Raw genomic sequence first — 20,583 nt, 5'->3', positions numbered from 1 at the left:
AGATCAATGAGGCTGAAATTAGCTGTACGTTTAGTTGTCCGAAAATGCTTCCATTGATTTTGGGTGTTTTATTAGTATTAGTATATTCCTATCCAACGGGACACATGTCAGTCCGAATGATGTCTTAAAATTAGGAAAAAGAAAAAGTAGGTACCTACCTACTATCGAAGTCTAACCACAGGGTTCTCAATACACTTCAAACTTTTCTCCGGAAATCATCCCTCGAAACGTCAAGGTCGAAGAAGCGCTGAGAAAAGCGGTTGAATGTTTTTATAACACTGATGACCCTGATCATCAGTGTTATAAAAACATTCAACCGCTTTTCTCAGTGCTTCTTCGACCTTGACGTTTCGAGGGATGTTTTCCGGAGAAAAGTTTGAAGTGTATTCAACTGTTTTTCGAAAAAGTTTGGAAGATTTTGAAAAACAGTCTGGAAATATCTGGATAGCTTACTTTTCAAAATGGTGACCCCTTTTTTCTGGTCACCAGATCTCAATGTTGCAGATATAGCCACGAACGTTTGTTCCTGTGTAACTATCAGTTACGTGTTCTGTCTGACTCTCAATTTAACATACATCTTCGAAGCGTTTGCCATTATTAATAGCTTTCAAACACTTCTGAATTTATAATTCATAACTCCTTATGCGTTCCTGTCATATTACACAATAAATATTTGGAATTTTCGTGAGTCTGGAATTGTCTGGAAGATATGTCAAAAGTTGCAGTATTTCTTTATTAAAACAATACTTGAACTTGTTAATTACTAGTTTTATTACTTATTTAAAGAGAACGATGGATAGCGTGTGTAACTTGACAGCTGCTACACTCAGTGGGTGGGGAACATGTGAAAAGAAATTATGATGGAACTCAGGATCGTATGCAAGATTGCTTTCTTTTCAACCCGAGACACTTTCCTCCGGGGAACTCACAGAAGGGATATCCAAAAAGAACCAAGCTAGACAGGGACGTACCGGGTGGTACCTCGCATGCTATCAACCGGGTCAAAATCTTTAAGAAAATCAAGATAAATCGGAGCTAGCAAATCCCAAACTGGACCGTTCAAAAGTGAAGTTTGGAGGGACGGCTTTCAGCCAGTAACGTTACCGAGTAAATGGTGTAAGTGGATCAAAAGTTCTCCCATAAATAACAGAAATCCTAATGTGTTTTACATTATTTGGGGGGTGTTTATTAAATTTGGTTCCCTCATGACGTCACATGGATATGTATACTTGCGGTTCTAATACTTTTGGCCTTCCGCTGAACTTTGTTGTGTTGTACGGCTCATGTTGATTGAGTACTTGGAGACCAGGGTTGGACGGCTGATTGTTACAGCACCGCCCAGGGTATCACAGGCTCTTTACCGGCGTCCCGGAAGAGCCCACGATCCTTTCCAAGATGTCACCGGCGAAGTTAGGGTTTTCGCCACGAGGGGACGTGCTTCTTGGTAGGCTCGATGGTCCGTCGGATTTTGGCTTTCCGACCGCTTCTTTTCTGCCCGCTTTGGTGTCAGCTGCGTCGTGCTGTTGAGCAAATTTGGTGGAAACACAAAAAAGGCCCTCTTGGACCTGCCAAATGGGTTATAGCATATATCTGTGACGTCTTTTAATTTACACGTGGTTTACAATTTATATTTTTGTTTGTTTCTTGTTTTACAATTTACCTTTTTAATGTTGTGTTCTGTCGACTTCGGTTTCACACTGAATGTGGTTTTTGTGTTTTTAACCACTTTTTTAATCTATTTATTATATACTTTAAATAAGTTTTAAATATTTTTTAACAAACATCATAACTTCAACTAACCGTACTACTTTTAACAATTAGTTTATAAGATTTTAACTAGGCTTTTAATTGATATAAGCCACTGTAAGCCTTACTACGGTTTATTTGGCTACTTTTTATCTGTAAATATGAAAAAACTTTATAACCATTTACACCACAATTTTCACAATTTGTACGAACTTTTAACGACGCGCACTTCCGTTCTCTGAAACGGTCACAGGCAGAAAGAACTAGCCCCGCATGTGCAAAAATCTACGTTACATTTGACCGACACACATACGAAGGAGAATGTAATTTTTACGCGGGTGTGTTCGCTCTCCGGGTGATCACACTTCCCCGGCATGTACCCTGCCTAAACCCGACGCCCATGGATATCCCTCAGAGAAAAAAGCCTGCATTTAGGCGTTTAGGAAAGAGGAATTGGATCTACTGTGGTATTACTCTCAACGGAGTACAGGAGTGGTAGGATTTTGTGGCGAAGTCACAAATAGTTAGATTGTACCAAACGGTTACACGTGTTAATAGCACGTGGGCCTGACTAGTAATGAATAATTTTCACTTGTTGATTTGGTATCCACGGTAGCATAAGTCGATGCCTACTGTGGTAACATATCTCCTTCCTTATTTCCAGGACACCAGGTAAGAGTTCAATCTCTCAGGCAGCCTGATGTGCCTCTGGGGACGTCTAGGTGTTGGTTCATCTTCGAGGGAAACAAAAGAATCGTTTTGGTCTTCCATGCTAACATCGACATCGACCAAAGTTGATTCTCCGGCAGGTGGTTGTGGATCATCTTCTTCAGGTTCTGGAACATTTGATGTTGGAGATGGTTGGCTTGACCGGGCTTGAAGTCCAAACATATCGACCAATATGTTCAATGGTGTAGGCTGCCTCTCCGAAGTACTTGCACGGATACCGAAGCTTGACCTAGTCGACGTGTGAACGTATCAGTTTCCACCTGCCATGATGCTCTTCCAATAGGATGTTGAAGTTAACTTTGCCAATCACTTCAAGAATCTTTCCAGGAACCCACTTCCAAGACGAATTGTTGCGGTATAGTTTGGCATACACCACAGCACCAGTTGTTAGTTTGTGTGGTCGTGGTCCCTGATCTGCTTTCGGATGTGTCGGTTGGTCATGATCCAGAAGATTCAGAATAGTTCTGATTTTTCTGCCAATCATGAGCTCAGCTGGAGTGGAACCATTCAGGACACGGCTTGGAGTTGATCGGTATACTTGCAGGAACGTTTGAAGGGATTCGTGGATGTTTTGCCAGTCGTTGATTTTCAGCTAAGACCTCTTGAGGGAGTCCACGAACCTTTCTGCCTGACCTTTTGATTGTGGATGATAAGGCGAAATCCGCAAATGTTGAATACCGTTCCACCCGCAGAAATTTTCGAATTGTTTCGAAATGAATTGGGTGCCATTGTCGGAAACAATTGTTGATGGAATCCCAAAACGAGCGAACAATTCATCCAGGAACTCTATGACTGCCGATGATGTTGCTGATTTGATTGTGAGATCTCGGGCCATCTTGAATGAGCATCCCAGCAAACATGAAATCGCATTAAACATGATAACTCAAGTCATTAAAAACATTACTGCGAATCGTAATTCCAACTAGCGCAAGTAAAATGTCGTAAAAATCGTTACTCGAAGTCGTATTAAATGGTTTAAATCGGATATGATAAAAAGTCCACCATGTTTGCAGACTTTGAAGACGATTCCGTTTCTTTTTTTCTCCCGCGTGGGTCAAAAGAGAGAACAGCTTTGTTGTTCTCTTTGCGAACAGCAGTGCAACCAGAATGCTAAAAATCAGATGGTGTATTTGAAAGAATTGCCTAATGACAGAGGCAGCAAATATTGTCGCTGGCAACAGTTCGCATGCGTTGAGAGAAAATAACTTGTGCTCTCTTGCATTCTTTCAGTATGTATGAATATGGTGTCGAAATCGTATACTCTTATCGCTTTAGCCAGAAGTTGAAAATTTGTATGTATATTGCCTCCACTTTGGTAGGTAAATGCTGTTTTTTCGTGTTTCATACGATCATTCTATAATGTATATGAAACGTATAACAAAGTTGTTGAGAAATATACCTACAAAAATGTTTGCTGGGATTGAGCATCCACCACAACCAGGAAGTTGACACCTTTGAATGGACCGGCAAAGTCTATGTGGATGCGTTCCCAAGGAGAATGTGTTGCTGGCCACGGTTGAGGAGGAGTCTTCGGTGGAGATTTGGCATGAACAGCACACATTTCACATTTCCTCACAAACGTTGAGATGTCGTCGTCGATTTTCGGCCAGTAAACGTGACTTCGGGTTAGGGCTTTCATCCGTTCCATTCCCGGATGACCTCGATGAAGTTGTTTCAGAATCCGTTGATGGTAGAATTCTGGGATGACTAACCGATTCGACATCATGATGCAGTTCTTGATGATTGCGAGAGCATCACGATGGGGGAAAATGGCTTCACTGCTGGGTTAACAATTTCGGAGATGTTTGATGGCCAACCGTTTTCGATGAATTGACTGACTTGCAGAAGAACGGGGCACTTGTGTGTTGCGTTGGTTACCATTTTGAATGTGATGGGAACCGAATTGATGGCTTCTTGAAGCGGGATCTCCACATCTTCTTCCAGCTGGACCGATGCAATGACAAACTCTTCTTCTGGTTTTGAGTGTTTGTCGATTAGGCGGGAAAGGACGTCTGCGTAGCCAAACTGAGATGTGGACACATACTGGATCTCGAAGTCATAGCACAGCAGTGCTAGAGCCCACCGCTGCAGTCTGTTCGCCGTGTGAACTGGAATGCCTTCTTGGAACCAAATATTCGGAGAAGAGGTTGGTGACCCGTTTGCAACAGGAACATGCCACCAAGAAGCATTCGATGAAATTTGGTCACAGCGAATACCAGAGCGAGTCCTTCTTTTTCGATTTGCCCATACTGTCTCTCGGCTTGAGTGAGGGATCGAGACGCATGAGCAACAGCTTTGAATGCACCGTTTGGGAATTTGTGAAGGATGCAAGCTCCGATTCCAGTTTGGGATGCGTCTGCTGCTACGATGATTTCAAGGTTGGGATCGTAGTGAGTGAGCATCAAGTCGGGCTGTAGAACCTCTTTGAACCGTCGGAAAGACCTCTGGCAATCTTGATTCCACTCAAATTTGACATCTTGTTTCAGCAGAGCATCAAGCGGTCGGCGTAGCGTGTGCATTTCGCGCACAAACTTCGCATAAAAATTCACTGCACAAAGAAAAGAACGAAGGGTACTCACATCGGTTGGTGCTGGCATCTTGACAATAGCTTCGACTTTGGCTGTATCGAGACGTAGACCTGATGCGTTGACAATGTGCCCAAGGTATCAAATTTGCCGCTGCATGAGATTGCTTTTTTCCTCCCTCAGGTGGAAACCGTAGTCCTGCAATCGCATAAATAATCCATCCAGAATGCTCCGATGTTCCTCTTAGGTTCGGCTGTAGACAAGAATATCGTCCAGGAAAGAATCGACACCTTTCAGACCGGCTATCATGGTGTTCATCACCTGCTGAAAGGCTCCAGGAGCTGACTTGACCCCAGGTGCGAGCCGGTTGAAACGAAACAATCCACGATGCGTGTTGATGGTCAAAAGCTGCTTCGAATCGTCGTCAACCTCAACCTGCAAATATGCGTCGCTGAGATCGATTATACTGAAGAATCTGGAGCTTGCTGAAGATGTCATCGGGAACCGGAATTGGATAATTGTTCGGTTCCCATGCAGCGTTCAAATCGGTTAAGTAGTCGGCACAAATTCGGATTTGTCCTCCTGGTTTCTTGACAGCCACAATTGGAGCCGCCCACTGAGAACATTCTACAGGCGTGATGATGTTGAATCGACGACTGTTTTAGCTTAGATATAGCTCTTTTAACTTCTTCCTCCGAGAAAATAATTCCTGTAAGATTCAGCATGTTTTGAGAAACGTACCGAAGGGCTGCTGCGATTTTAGTGGGCGTGGCGTGCGAAGTACTGAATACACTGGCGAAATGTTCAGCGAAAAGATTTCATGTCTGTTCCAAATTAGTCGATTTATGCTCGCCCAGAAACTCTGATGGGAACCCGGTTTTCTTTCGCTTCTCGTTAACAAAGGACCTCGTACACTGATCGCCTCGGATTGTGCTTTAACATATTTTGCATGCGCTCAACGTGTTGTGAGTACCGGGAGCGTTTGTAATCATTACTTGCAATGTTGAACCTACGTCTTGTCAGTGTATGTGTCTAAGAACGTATTGCAATATGCACTGATGTATCGAGCCGTTTGACTCTATTCTGGTAGGTAGTAAAGAACTGACGGAACCCCTCTATGAATGAAGATATACGCAACAAACTCGAACTTTTCTAACTAAACTTATTGGATACAACGACCCAAGGTTGTCCAGAGTGTGCCGCTCATTGGGGGCGTGGAAACTTCTCAATACGAAAGACCATGCTGATGAGGTGGTTGGCTGGCTGGTCGAAAATATGTCAGTCGCAACCAGTAGCCTATTGGGCATCAGGACGCACTCCTCAGTAATGAAGTCCTTGCAGGGCACTGGCGCAGTGGCCCGTATATTTTTCTAGCTACTCGAGGGACTAAACATGAACAGAAATAACAACAATGTTGCTTTTCAATTTCGTTTACATTACTAGCCCTAAGAAGGAATACGATACGAGCTATTAATACAAAAAACCCTTCCCCATGCTAATTGAAATTAGCGAGTCCTTAAAATTCAACAAATAGTGATTAACAAAAGCCAAGCGTGCAGTTTCACCCTAAAACACCCAATACTGAAGAAACAAAACGGAGCGTGTATTGAACCTGTCCACGCCGGAAAGAAAAGCCAGTTTTTCGGAGTGTTGGCGTGAACGGTCGCGGAAAAAGTGTCGTGCCCTGAAATTGGCCACAAGTGCCGCAGGAAAAAGCGAGTTTTACCGGTTGCGTTCCGGAACTAAGGTGCAAGGTCCACCAACATTGCCCAAGGCAGCAGGTACATTCAACCCATAGCGGGAAACACAAATTCCTTAGCGCCATTTCCGAACCTAGCAGGAACCCGAAAAGCGAGGTCCAGGCAAGTCTCTCGGCAAGACAGTCCACAGTCCACACCTCGGTGGCAAGGTAAAAGTCGGAAATCGGATAAACACAAAAGCTCATTTGACCATGCGGGTCAACCAAACGGTCTGTCATCGGTTCGGCAATTCGGCAGGTACGACCTGATTTCTCGTTCTTCAATTGAACACCCCCAATACTTACGCTCTTTTTCATTCTCTATAGGAAAAAGATCCGAAAACGAGCCCAGTTCCCCAGAGGGAGAAGAGATTCGTTGAAAGGAACTTTCGAGAAGGCCACACACGTGCGTAAGTGCCATGTTTAGGCAAATTGATCCCTCGTTTGCGTTTCCTCAGGGCGCCTTTTCGGAGATTAAATCTTTCATCACTTTTGGAACCTAACCGGAGTCCAAGCCGAGAAGAACCGCGAAAAGAGATAGCAACTCTCCCGTCGTAAACGATTCCTCAATAAAAGGCGGGGTGCGGACTGCGAGGATGCCGACGGAGAAAGCAGTGCTGGAGGCTGGCGAATGGTTCGTAATGGAAAGGAGAACGCAAAAAGAAAAGTCCACCAGAACCACCCCAAAAACCCAAACCTCGGCTAGGGGTGAAGCCCTTCTCGTGGAAACGAAAGAAGGCACCACGTATGCGGACTTGTTCCAGAAGCCACGCACAGAGCCAATGTTATCTGCTCTTGGCAAGAGCGTCACAAAAGCAATACGCAGGCGAACTCGGGTTCTTCGGGCTTTAAAAACCCCGGCAGTAAAGAGCGCCGACTTCAAGAAGCTTGTTAAAAGCGTCCTACTCGACCAACAGCGTCTGTCCGAGCGGTATCGCAGGTCTCATCTACTGAATGCAAGGACATGCGGATGCAAAGATGAGTTTACGACTGTGGAGAAGCTCAACGTCCTCGAAAGTGAAGGCTTTCAGTGAGTGGCATACAAAAAAAAAAGGCAAGCCCGTAAAATTGGATGTAATCCAGCTTTATTTGATCCATAGCGCGGACGCACAGCTTCTGCTAGAGAACACTTTTTCCGCTGACTTTTGACATGTTTCCATAACGATTTTGGCCTGAACTTCAGATTTCGTTGACTACACAGAGACTTTACAGAGTTTCTAGAAAATCAGAACGACAGATTTTGGAGAAGAGCACCATCAGATACAGTAAGGCATTAACAAGTGCCATACTTTCCTGCATTGACCTCTGCATCAGAAAAGAACTCAGGGTCGAGATAACTGAAGGCTATGTTCAGGAACTGTTCGGAATGTTTTGCGCAGTACAAAACACCGGTAGCTATCTAATAATTTCAATATTGTTCTAAAGGCCGTAAATAAGGTATTTGGGAAAGCGTACACATATTTGTCAAAAGATTGTTAAGGAAAACAAACTCTCTATGAGTAGTAATCTACTTGTAAAACGATTAAAGAGCACCCTTCACTTATACCTCTGCATCAGCATCACCAGCTGCTTGTAGACCACTTCCGGTGCATCGTTGCCCCACAGAAAGTCCACGTGGTTGAAGTTATCATTCGGCACCTTGAACATTCCGATGGCCGACTGTGACAGCCGATTAAACAGGTTGGCAACATCGTTTGGCCCGGCTAGCCAGTCATTGTTGGCATAAAACAGGGCCACTGGTGTCCGGATGGCTTCCAGATCGTAGCTCGGCGGTTTGGCCTGTCCATAGCGGCGGGAATTTTCCGCCTCCCCGTAATCGAACCGTTGAAAGTTTCCACTCTCGTGGATCTCCTGGGCGTAGTGGACCACTGTTTTGGTGGACGTTCCGGCCGGGGTATGGCCAAAGATGACCGGCATCAGGGTGGCGTTGTACTGTTCCTTGTCGAAGCCACACAACACAAACACGGTATTCTCGCAGATGTACCGTTCGGCTTCCGTCAGCTCGCAGCCGTATTTCGCCAGATACCGGATGATTTTGTTCTGGGGCATGAACTCGTTACCGCCGAAAAATTTTATGATCATCTGCAAAGGTAGAAAACGAATGTGAAATTTGATGGATTAAGATTGAAATAAGTGACTTTAAGCATAATAAGTGACGTTAAGATTCCGAAATTCTACTCTGCAAAGATATTAAGCTTTTTTGTTACAAAAATTTGCTTTAACACTTAGGTATCAGTATTGAAAACAGCAGATCTCCATCTAATTAAAACCAATTAAAAATTCAAATACTAGCCCTAAGAATTGAAGTTTACTTGAACTTAAAACAGATCACAATTTGACATTATCCAAATTTTATTCCGATTAGTTGTCCTCGACTTTTTCTCGCAGATCCCAAAACCAAAAGATCGAAAGGGTAACGACGGGTTAGTTTGTTAATGAGCAACCGAAAGTCATAATCCACCACCACCGTCGGAAAAAAGATATTTCGAAAAAAATAGCGAAAGGATCAGGACAAAACAGTCACTCACCAACAACCGCAACGATAACCGCTTGAGGATATCGTCGGCGAACCCGTCCACCCAATTGGGAACATGAAAGTTTGGGAGCTGATCTAGTGGTATCTTCGAGAACGGAAACTAGTACAGGACACCGGAATTGAAACACGGGACATGATAGGGGTGAAGGTGAAGGTGATGGTGGATGGGTGAGGGTGGGATGAGTTAAACGAAAATAAATAAAAAGAAAACGTCAACAAACAAACAACAGCAACAAACGGTTATTCTCATTCTAGTGGTGAAAAAATAAAAACAAACGAAAAACCAACTAAAGGAGTTAACAGTGCACCCACCTCGATGTCATGGGAGAACGGAGCCAACAGCCGGATGGGACTCTTGACGTGACCCATGAAGGCCACCGGAGCCATCGCGAAGACGGCCTCGACCTTGTCGTTGTATTCCGGACGGCTGGCCAACAGCACGAAGATCATGGTTGTTCCCATCGAGTGGCCCACGTACAGCAGATTCTTCTGGGTGTCGTTTCGTTCCATTTCTGTGGGAAGAATGATAGAAGTTATTGCCTTATGTGGATTGAAAATCAAACAATACCAAGTACAAATTTTTTATAATTATAGCAAGTATAAAAGGTCCCCGCTTCATGATATTTTGTTGAATTTTTTTTTGTGTAATTATTTATTACTAAATCAACTACAAATAACTACAAATACACATCTACACTGAATTTAGAACACTAAGAATTCTTCTCCGGAATACAACCTTCGAAACGTCAAAATCAAAATGCTCTGACAAGCGGTTGAAAGTCCTAATGATGCCAATTATTGCAGAGCTGGCCCCGTAATTGTTCAGTCTAAGAGGAACGGAGAGCTGAAGATCCCGATTCCTCAAACCTCGCTAAGGGGAAAAACTTCCAAAAGTGCGGGAGAGTCGATTCTGAAAGCAGATCAGCGACGAAAGACGCACGAGTGGTGGTCCTGCGGGTTGGCTGCGTGTCGATGCGAGGTCGTGGGAAGTCGAAAAGGGTCTTGCCAGTTCAAGTGTTGAAGGGCATACCTCAAAAAACGTCGTTGGATGACTTCGATGTGATCAGAACCGTTTTAATAATATGGGCACCAAACTGCAGAAGCATATTCAAGGATCGATCGAACCAAACTACAGTAAAGACTCTTCAGGCAGTAGATGTCTTTAAAGTCTTTCGTCATGCGGAAAAGAAGACCCAGGCTTCTGGAGGCCTTGTCAACGATATAGTTGGTATGAGTCTTAAAATCCAGCCATACGTCAAGAATCACATCAACATCTTTCACGTGTTGAGCTCGAGAGATTGCATCGTTTCCAAGGAAATAAACGGCTGAGAACGGGCGGCGTTTGCGGGAAAACGATATTACTACGCATTGACTACGGTTTAAAGGTAGGCGATTGGCATCACACCAGGAGGCAAAGAGGTTAAACTGGTTCTGCAGGAAGTTCACATCTTCGTGGCCTAGATAGAGTAGAACAGTGTCAAGTCGTCGGCATACGCTAATTTCGTCCATCGAGAAGTTGCAGTAAATCAGAAATACTAATGGCCCTAGATGACTTCCCTGAGGCACGCCTGATGAAGCTGGGAACAATTAACGTCCAGTTAAGTAGCAGCGGAACCAGCCAAGAAACGATCCACAAAATCCTAAACGTATGAGATTTCTTTCCAAACTTTCATGCACAAACGAGGTAAAGGTCATTAAGTTAGTTGTAGTTGAGCGTTGAGGCATAAATCTATGCTCGTCCTTGCCCTTCCTTATGCTTGCAGAACATGAAAATGGGATCTATAACCACCAATTTGAAAAGTTTGGCTATAGCACACAAAGCTGAAATTCTACGGTAATTATTGACATCTTTCCTATCTCCCTTTTTATGAACCGGGAACATGTAAGCTTCTTCCGTGGTTGTATCCTCGACTGTAATACCGTTTAAAGAAAAGCCCAGTGGTGAAACACTCCTGATAGCACAATCCAGTTGATCGTCGGTTATTGAAGATGTATCAAAGATGCTCGAGAATTTATTAGCGAAGAAATCGCAGATTTCGGAGTCAGAGTTCGGCATGATGCCATCCAGGAACATGCAGGACGGTGTTCCAAGTTTATTCCGCTGATTCCAGTAGGATTTTGGGCTAGTCTTGAGGTTTTGCTGAAATCGGCTAATATGGCTTTGATAGCTACGTTGACTGGCTTTTTTATAGGCGGAGTTGAGTTAGAGATATTCTTCCTTGGTATGCGGTGATTTGTGCTTGTTGTTATTTTGTGCGCCGTTCAGGTGTTCATTGAAGTAGTACTTCCACCTTTTGATCACCTAAGGATTGTCCGTCAGGATGCCTTCGTCCTTATCCTGGCACCTTTTCGGGATGCGTTGAGCTTCTGATAGAACTTTCGTGTTTCCGGGGAACGATGCAGCTGCTCCAGCTCCTCCTCCTCCTCCAGGCGACAGTTTTTCTCCTGGAAAATTTGAACTCGCTGCATCTTCCGCTGTCGGTGATTTTCCACGTTTCGACGAGTGCTTCTTTACACTACTGCCGTCCGCGCGGAGTTCTCTTCGTCCATCATCCTCCTACACTCCTCGTCGAACCAGTGTGGCCCAGTTAGAACGGTCAATAATCTTTTCACAGATACCATCACTAACTAATTTGTCGATTTCCTTGTCAACGGCGTTACGAACTGCAAATGCAACTGGTCTTGCTATAATGTATATTGGTTTAGTGTCGTAACGGATCGTAAGTGTAGCCCGCACACCAGAAATATGGCCAATACGGTCATTAAATACGTTTGGGTATTTATGCAAAATATTTTTTAAAGCAGTCGTGGTAACTTTCGGCAACAATGAGACAATGAATGCGTACCATGTTTGAAAATGCGATCAAATCGATATTTAAATCACGAAGCCAGTTTCGACCGACTAGTGGGTGGTGGCTGGAATCCGCAACGTGTAAAGGAAGTAGTGTCTCATCTCCGTTAGCAACAACGCTAACAAATTTTTTATCGAGAATCGAAATTTCATTATCGCAATAACTTACCAGTTGGAGGTCAGCAGGATGAAGGGTAAGGTGAGAGAAATACCGTTGCCTATCTTAGGAACCGATCAATGACACCGGGGATCCAGTGTCGACCTCGAATGTGAGCTCTTTCTTGTAATGTTCAGCATGAGCTTGCTTGAAAAGTTCAGCGCCGAACGCAAATGGAAAAGATCCTTGACCACGTACGGCTCCTCCAGATGATGTGCATCGTTCTTTCTCATCTCCTCCTTCCTTTTCGACTGGCAAACCTTTTCGAGATGTTCCTTCTTGTTGCAGAACTTGCACTTGGTAGTGACATACTTCCACTTATCAGCCAAATGGTCATCACCGCATCTGTAGCATGTTCTCTTTTGGCCATCGAACTTTTTCGACGACGCAGCTGCAGTCGAGTTTGTTGAAGATAGTTGATTGTTTGAACGACATCTCCATACCGAACGCAATCTCTTTCGCCCGCTCTAGTGTTAAATCGCGCACTTCCAGCAATCGCGATTGGATAACACGGATCCGGATTCCGAGAACGAACTGGTTCCAGATAGCTTTGTTAAGGTGGGCTTCAAAATTGCAAGTCTGGGCTAATTTCTTCAAATCCATCAGGTAGTCGCTCAACCTTTCTTGTTCCAATTGTTTACGGCTTTGGAACTTAAAGTTTTCGAGTATTTCCAACGGAGCAGGAGTGAAGTGGTTTTTGAGAATCGTCACTATTTGATCGTAGCTTTTCTTCAGCAACGGCTCGTCCATCAGCTTGTTGCACAGGATTTCGTAGGCTGCATCGCTTATGTAATGCAGCAGGTGGTCCCGTTTGTTTACACCGGCTACTTTGTAGATCCGGATCGAAATTTGCAATCGGTCTAACCACCGATCGAACTTCCCAGCAGCTGGGTTGAACGGTTCGAATGAAAACTTCACCGGCATAGTAGCAGCATCAGCCCCAGCAGCACTCGTCGCCAAATTATTATATTTGCAGCAGGGCAAAATAGCAGGAAGATAACCCGTATCCAGAATAAAGTAAAACGCAGAAGTTAACTACTAATTTACGTTTTAATTTACTCTAAGTATAATCGCGTACTTTTACAAATAGTGGCTGATGTAAGAGTGAATTTTTTTTACGCAGTAGATTCTAACCGCGTGCTCGGCTGACAGCACACAGTGCTGCCAGAATAACTGCCAGAATATGACAGTTTTTTTTTTTTGTTTCGATTATAGTCGTTTTACCATCTTTTATGGCATTCGCGACTTTATCAACGTTGCAGTTGGCGGATCGTTATTGAAAAACTATCCGGTACAACTGTGTTCGATGTTTACTCTTGGGCTCGAACTCGCGGACATCGGCTCAGGAGACAACAGACTTGCCAACTGAGCTATATCACAAGCCCGTCGAATATGACAGTCAGAATAAATATTTGTTAGAACAAACACGTTTTTTAACTGAAGCTCTTTCAAGTCTGAACCAGTCCGATTCTCCCACCACACCTGCCAATAGGTTATGGGCCCGAAGCTCAACGGCTCCAACTACGACAACTGAAGTTTCCGGATGAAGCTGTAGCTAGCAGACGAGCAGGCGCTAGCATCGATCGGATTGGCCGTGGAGGACAACCACTTAAGGAAGGCAAAATCGGCTGCGGAAGTGTAGACGGCTAGTGACAATTTCCACGTGAAGAGGACGATGACATCTGTAGGGTCGCCCCTCGATGATAAGTGAAAAACAAAGACGGCATTGGAAAAGAGGAGGGAAGTGATTTGACAGTTTTGGAGTGAAAACGTGGAAATTAGCAGCTGAGTATTTGATAAAAAATAAGCCTTTCCAAATCGGGAAATGTTTTAACTAGACTCTACAACATCGAAGGTTTCTGTCATGCGGAAAATTTGCAGCCAACGCCTAGAGAAGCTTGGTTACATGGAAGCGCACAAACTCAACAATTTGCAGCCGGAGAAGATCCTGGATGACGAATGGCTGGTCGCAATTTTGTTCAGCAGTCAGCTGGAGGAATACGAGACGTTGGTCACCGCATTGGAAGCTCAACCGGAAATCGATTTGACCCTAGACATGGTAAAGGATTGATGGACGAGTGGCAGAAGAAGAAACAGCGTAACGGTGGCGAGGCCGAAACGGACAGATGTTATTTCTGCAAGAAATTGGTCCACCAGAAGGCGACATGTGAAGAATTTCGAGCATGGAAAAAACGCGAAAGGAAACAGTCCAGTTACTAAGCAACGGAAAGCGGTTATCAAGCAACATCAAGCAAGCAACGTGGTGCAGCATGAAGACAACAGTCAATACTCATTTCTCACCGAATGCGGTAGTCAAGTGGAAAAGCAGTGAATACTAGATTCCGGAACCTCATGCCACATTGCTAACTAAAAGGAGTTTTTCGAGAAGTTGAACGCAGCAGTCACTCAAAATGTGTGTGTCGCAAACGGAGCGAAAGTTCGTTCGAAAGATCGTGGTGCTGGACGGATCAATGTCATCGATGGTACTGGTTAAGAGCGTGAAGTGCCAATCGAGCGTGTTCAATCAAAAGCCAATCAATCTCAAGCCGTGATTTGGCTAAATAGATTGGCCTGACGCAGAGCTACGTCCAGAATTCAATGAAGAGAGCTGGACTACTTACATGCATACAAAGTAGAGAACTTTCCAAATCACGATGAGCGGCAACAATCGACGGCTAAAACTCGGACACGGAAGCTCTACGAGAAGATGCTGACAAAATATGGCTGCTGTATGATGAACGACGGAACGTATATAAAAGCTGATTTTAAGCGAATTCCGGGGTTGGAGTTTTTCACCGGCAAGAGCAAATTCGATGTGGATGACAAATTTGAGAAGAAGAAAATGCCGAATTTCGCCTCCAAATATCTCGTTTGGCAGGCCATCTGTTCTCGCGGACTGAGGAGTGGGCCTTTCGTGACAAAGGGCACAGTAAATGACGACCCGAGCAGACTTTGATGCCTAAATCGATTGCAAACAGTAGCCAAAATGAGCTATCAATGCCATAATGATAGCATAATCAAGTATCGAATTTTCCTCGATAGGAAAATTAGGTTTCATTGGAGCATCAATATGTCAAAAGATGATGCAAACTAATACCTGAATAAGGCATTGAGACCAAAATGAAAGCACTATTTGGTGTTGTTTTTTCTCGGGTATCAAAAATGGGCATTATTAAGGTTTCATTTATATGATAGAGCAGAAAAGTGAGACCAAAATAATAGCATGATTTGCTATTAAGCTTTCTGTGATGAAAAATCAGACTCAATTGGGTGTTTGGTTTTTTCCAAGGTAACAAAAGGGGCATCATTAAAGTTTCATTATGATAGTAGTATGATAAAAGTAAAATTTGGTATCATTTTGCCCGAATAAAGGTGGTACAATGCCAAAATTTGGGTCTAACTTTTCATATACGGATACCTCGATTATGCCAAGTGAAGGTTTCACTGAAACCTTAATGATGCCTCGTTCAGCCAACGTTTTAAAACAAGTTTTGATGGCACAACGATGCCAAATTTTGGTTCTAATGAACACCAAAAAGAGGCATCATTATGACCTCAATTGTCGTATTACAACGTTGGCTAAACGAGGCATCATTAAGGTTTCAGTGAAACCTACATTTGGTATAACCGAGGTATCAATATATATGAAAAGTGAGACCCAAATTTTGACATTGTACCACCTTTATTCGGGCAAAATGATACCTCATTTTGTCTTCAAGGCATGATAGCAAAATAAGGTATAATTTTGCCATAAAAGTCTGCTCGGGGAGTACTACAAATCTGAGTGCCTCGAGATGCACCTTTTGCCGTTCTTGCAGCACGACAAAGCTCCGCTAAAAGAGCAAAAAGACAGTAAAAGACGAGAAAGACATGTTAAGAAAATGGAAAACATAAATCTGAGAAACTGGTACCGGATGACACTGTAAAGACTTTGATGGGCATCAAGCGAAAATGCGTTCAATTTTACACTCAACGCTCCATCGATTAACTTTTCTTTTGAATTGTGAAGTAAATATATGTATTCAACTATCCTAAAATTTTGTTTTGATTCTTAACATTGTGAGAAAATTGGCATGACATTTTCGGTGTCGCAATAATTTCGTGTTCGCCCTTTATGTGAGCTACATTCCCTGGAAATTACGCCAACAACAAGTAACCGGAAATATCCCTCAATCACGTGAATTCAAAGGAATTCAAACGGTCCGTGGAGTGAAAACGTTATGAATAGTAAATTTTCAAGTGAAGCGCTATAATTAATTTGTCAATAGAACTTTCACATTCCGCACAACAACCAACATTTTAAATTGAAACCATACAACAGAAACGAACCTCTCATGGCGTACACGAAATCGATCTCGGCCGGGATGTCGTACAGGGCCATCTCGTGCCAGCTAAAGTCCCAGAAGGCGGCCTCGTCGCTGCTCATGGACACGTGCTTCCGCGAGTAGGTGTTGCCGCGTGCATTCCCAAGCCACACGTCGTACCCGGCATCGGCCAGTATGAAGGCCAGCGCCTTTTCCGGCCCACTCAGCAACCAATCGGCCGAACTGGAGAGGAGTCCGTGCTGCAGGAACACCGGCTGGCCACTTCCCTTGCCACCGGGGCACCCGCCGACCCGCCCGCACGGTATCCGGTGCAGTGTCAGCAGGTACCCGTCCTGGGTCCGGAGGGTGTGCGATTCCGCCCGATAGCCATGGCGGACGGCGATTTCCGGCTGTAGGAGGGAGAACAGAAAATAGCAATATAAATTAGGTTGCACATTGTGGCGTGGTAATTGCATGGTCATTTTCATTATCTGATCGGAAAAGTCCGAACAAGGGCAAGGTTCTGCCCCAATGGGAACTCTCAGTATTCGGGGTGTATGGTTGGAAAATTGGCATTTGTAAATTCGTTTGTTGTCAGAGGAAAACTACTAGACTAGACCCACGACAACACGAATGGTAGGAAAGGATAACATCCGATTTGACCTTTGTGGCAGTGTGGGACAATTCCAATGTCTGGTGCATGAAATGGTTCCAAAAATCGCGTGTTGCAAGGCGGAAAAACGCCTTTAAGGTGTGCCTTTTAATTATTGTAATTAATTTTAATTAGAATCTCCATGCCGCAGTATTCAAGTGATAATAAAGTATGGCAAGTTTAAGAACCACTGACAGTTTCCATTTGATTGTCCTCACACCTTTTGGCGAAACACCAGCAAATCATCTTCGCCCAGCATATTTTTAATGCTCGAGAATTAGAACTTGTTTTTGATTAAATTCGATTTGCAAATCTTTTTAAGCACACTTTGTTTCGTTCCTGCCGCAAAAATTAAAAGAGGGGCGCAGTTTTCCGCATTTTTCCACTGCTTTGTGATTCAACGTTTGATAACCCATAGCGCCTGAGTGCTTCTTGAAATCAGGAAAAACTGTGTTTAGAGTGGTTGATTCACTGTACTGATTTCTGGAGATTTAAATATTTAATTTTTTTTTTTTTTTTACATTCACTCTCGAACAGACGCATTTCCCGGTAGCTGCGTTATCGTATAATACGTAGTGAATTTCGTGATAATCGCTTGCAAAGGAAACAGTGAAATTTGTTATTATTCTGATGAAATGGTTGTTTTGCATAAGAATGTTTTGTGAGGAAAAAGCCCTTAAAAATTATGTGAAAAAAGAAATTTAAGAAAAAGTGGCGGTGGCGTTTTTTTTTCGTCAAGCCGTGTGTGAAAAAAGGGTGTTATTGTAATGGTGTGGCCAAGGGGAATTGTGAAGGGAATACTTCCCAGCCTATTTTGGCAAGTGAAAAAGGATGCTATAAATTGGTGACATTAATAAATTATATAGAAAATTTGAAAGAAAAATTGCCCACGGCAAAATATGTATGGCTTAAGAAGAATCATGGCTACGGAAACTATAGACACTATAATTTCATATAGTCTGGCAAAGAGGATGACGGGAGCCAATCGAACTGTCATTCGCGCGGAGCCAATCGAGCATTCAACGATAATGTTCAAGCTCTTCATAACTCTCTCTAGTTGCAAAATAAAAAATAGTTCCTCAGATTCGTCAATAACGTGCAATTTTTATCACTTCAACTAGAAAACGCTTTTGAAAAATATATTATGATTTATAGGTGAAAAAATAGTGAAAATGATGCCAAATAACTTTAGTTTTTGTTATCAAAATACCAGAAAAGCTTTGTGAATCACAATACTTCAACCATGATTTTCCAATATTTAGAAAGTTTGCTCGATTGGCTCCCGCGAATGACAGTTCGATTGGCTCCCGTCGTTCTCTTTGCCAGACTATATGAAATTATAGTGTCTATAACGGAAACTACGTAAAGAGGGAATCATAAGCGGAGAGGTGCCCGAAATTTACAAGCAGTTTTGAATTTCCGAACAGCTTGCTGTGATGCGACGAAAATACGCGACTGGTGGTAGTTGGAAAGTATCTGAAGCTGGTTGTAAATAAATTAATGATACGAAGTGAAAATATGATGTGACACGCTTACGGCCTACTATGACGTAAAGGTCAAAATGCGATTAGAAGAGCAATGTTCAATCGCTTCCAAAGAGCCAGGCGGGGCGAGGTTTTCTTGAATGCATGATTACTCCGGTCGTAACTGCAATTCGGTTGTTGATAACTAGCTCGTAGAGTTTGTGTTGCGCGTGGTGCGGAAAGCCTAATTTGTCCTTTATAATATCGCGTTTGGCGGGAGTGCGTGCATGCCTGTTTGAATGGTGGCCGTACCCTAAGTATCAAGAGAAGAATTCAGAGTTTGAACGTGTGCTGAAGAAGAAATGCGGATTGGTTTCATAGCACAACAGTGTTTTAGATCAGGTGGTAATCAGTATGGATATAGGTAAGCTTCAAGTGTCTTGAGGTAAGATTGGTAAGAAGGTACGATTATTTCACTATATGTTCAATTATTGCATTTAAAGAATATATTATATAAGAACGTACAAACAGTTGCCAGCTGGGCAGGTATCTACACGTATGCGGAATACCTGTCGTAGATTCTTAACTCTAAATATGTTTTGAATTTTATACGGTTGCGAAACTGTTTGCTCGTTCTACAAATAAGACATACACCTACACGAAACATTTTCATTTCATGACAGTTCACACGAAGCCATGGTGTCGGGTATGTGGTAATTTGCATTGAAGATTGGCCGAACAAAAAATCTAAAGGATGCAAGTTAGCGCATACGTTGGCGAAACTGCGGTGAATCCGTGCACCCATGGTGGATTTTCTACATACATACATACATACATTTAAATATTTAATTTTTTTTATAAAAAAAAAGTATTTGCAAAAGCAAAAGGACGTCCAATCAATTCGGGGTTTCTCTTATCTGAGGTGGTCCATCGGTTGACGACACCGGATAAGTTGGGTTTCACTGTATTTAAGAATTTTCTATTTAAAATATTCAATTATTAAAATGACAAAACTGACAGAATTAAGGAAATAAAAAAAAACACAATTGACATAAGTGACAAAAAAGACAAAAATTACAAAAATGACAAAAATGACAAAAATGACAAAAATGACAAAAATGACAAAAATGACAAAAATGACAAAAATGACAAAAATGACAAAAATGACAAAAATGACAAAAATGACAAAAATGACAAAAATGACAAAAATGACAAAAATGACAAAAATGACAAAAATGACAAAAATGACAAAAATGACAAAAATGACAAAAATGACAAAAATGACAAAAATGACAAAAATGACAAAAATGACAAAAATGACAAAAATGACAAAAATGACAAAAATGACAAAAATGACAAAAATGACAAAAATGACAAAAATGACAAAAATGAAAAAAATGACAAAAATGACAAAAATGACGAAAATGACAAAAATGACAAAAATGACAAAAATGACAAAAATGACAAAAATGACAAAAATGACAAAAATGACAAAAATGACAAAAATGACAAAAATGACAAAAATGACAAGCATGACAAAAATGACAAGAATGACAAAAATGACAAAAATGACAAAAATGACAAAAATGACAAAAATGACAAAAATGACAAAAAAGACAAAAAATGACAAAAATGACAAAAATGACAAAAATGACAAAAATGACAAAAATGACAAAAATGACAAAAATGACAAAAATGACAAAAATGACAAAAATGACAAAAATGACAAAAATGACAAAAATGACAAAAATGACAAAAATGACAAAAATGACAAAAATGACAAAAAATGACAAAAATGACAAAAATGACAAAAATGACAAAAATGACAAAAAATGACAAAAATGACAAAAATGACAAAAATGACAAAAAATGACAAAAATGA

General features: G+C 42.3%; 1 protein-coding gene across 3 annotated transcripts in view; it reads right to left on the bottom strand.

The window, feature by feature from the left end:
• Nucleotides 1-8,133: 8,133 nt before the first annotated feature.
• The window catches only part of LOC129742931 (lipase 3-like), a 41,650-nt gene continuing 29,200 nt past the window's right edge, over nt 8,134-20,583 (bottom strand). For all 3 annotated transcript variants that reach the window (XM_055734883.1, XM_055734870.1, XM_055734877.1), the window contains exons 3-5: nt 16,612-16,996; nt 9,587-9,786; nt 8,134-8,820 (exon numbers count right to left, since the gene is read on the bottom strand). In XM_055734883.1, coding sequence (XP_055590858.1) covers nt 8,275-8,820; nt 9,587-9,786; nt 16,612-16,996 — 1,131 coding nt within the window. In that variant the 3' untranslated portion in view covers nt 8,134-8,274. The remainder of the gene's footprint in view (nt 8,821-9,586; nt 9,787-16,611; nt 16,997-20,583) is intronic.

Source organism: Uranotaenia lowii, chromosome 1, assembly GCF_029784155.1.
Source record: "Uranotaenia lowii strain MFRU-FL chromosome 1, ASM2978415v1, whole genome shotgun sequence".
NCBI lineage: Eukaryota > Metazoa > Arthropoda > Insecta > Diptera > Culicidae > Uranotaenia > Uranotaenia lowii.
The sequence above is the reverse complement of the archived record's forward strand: the minus strand, read 5'-3'. Positions and strand labels throughout refer to the sequence as shown.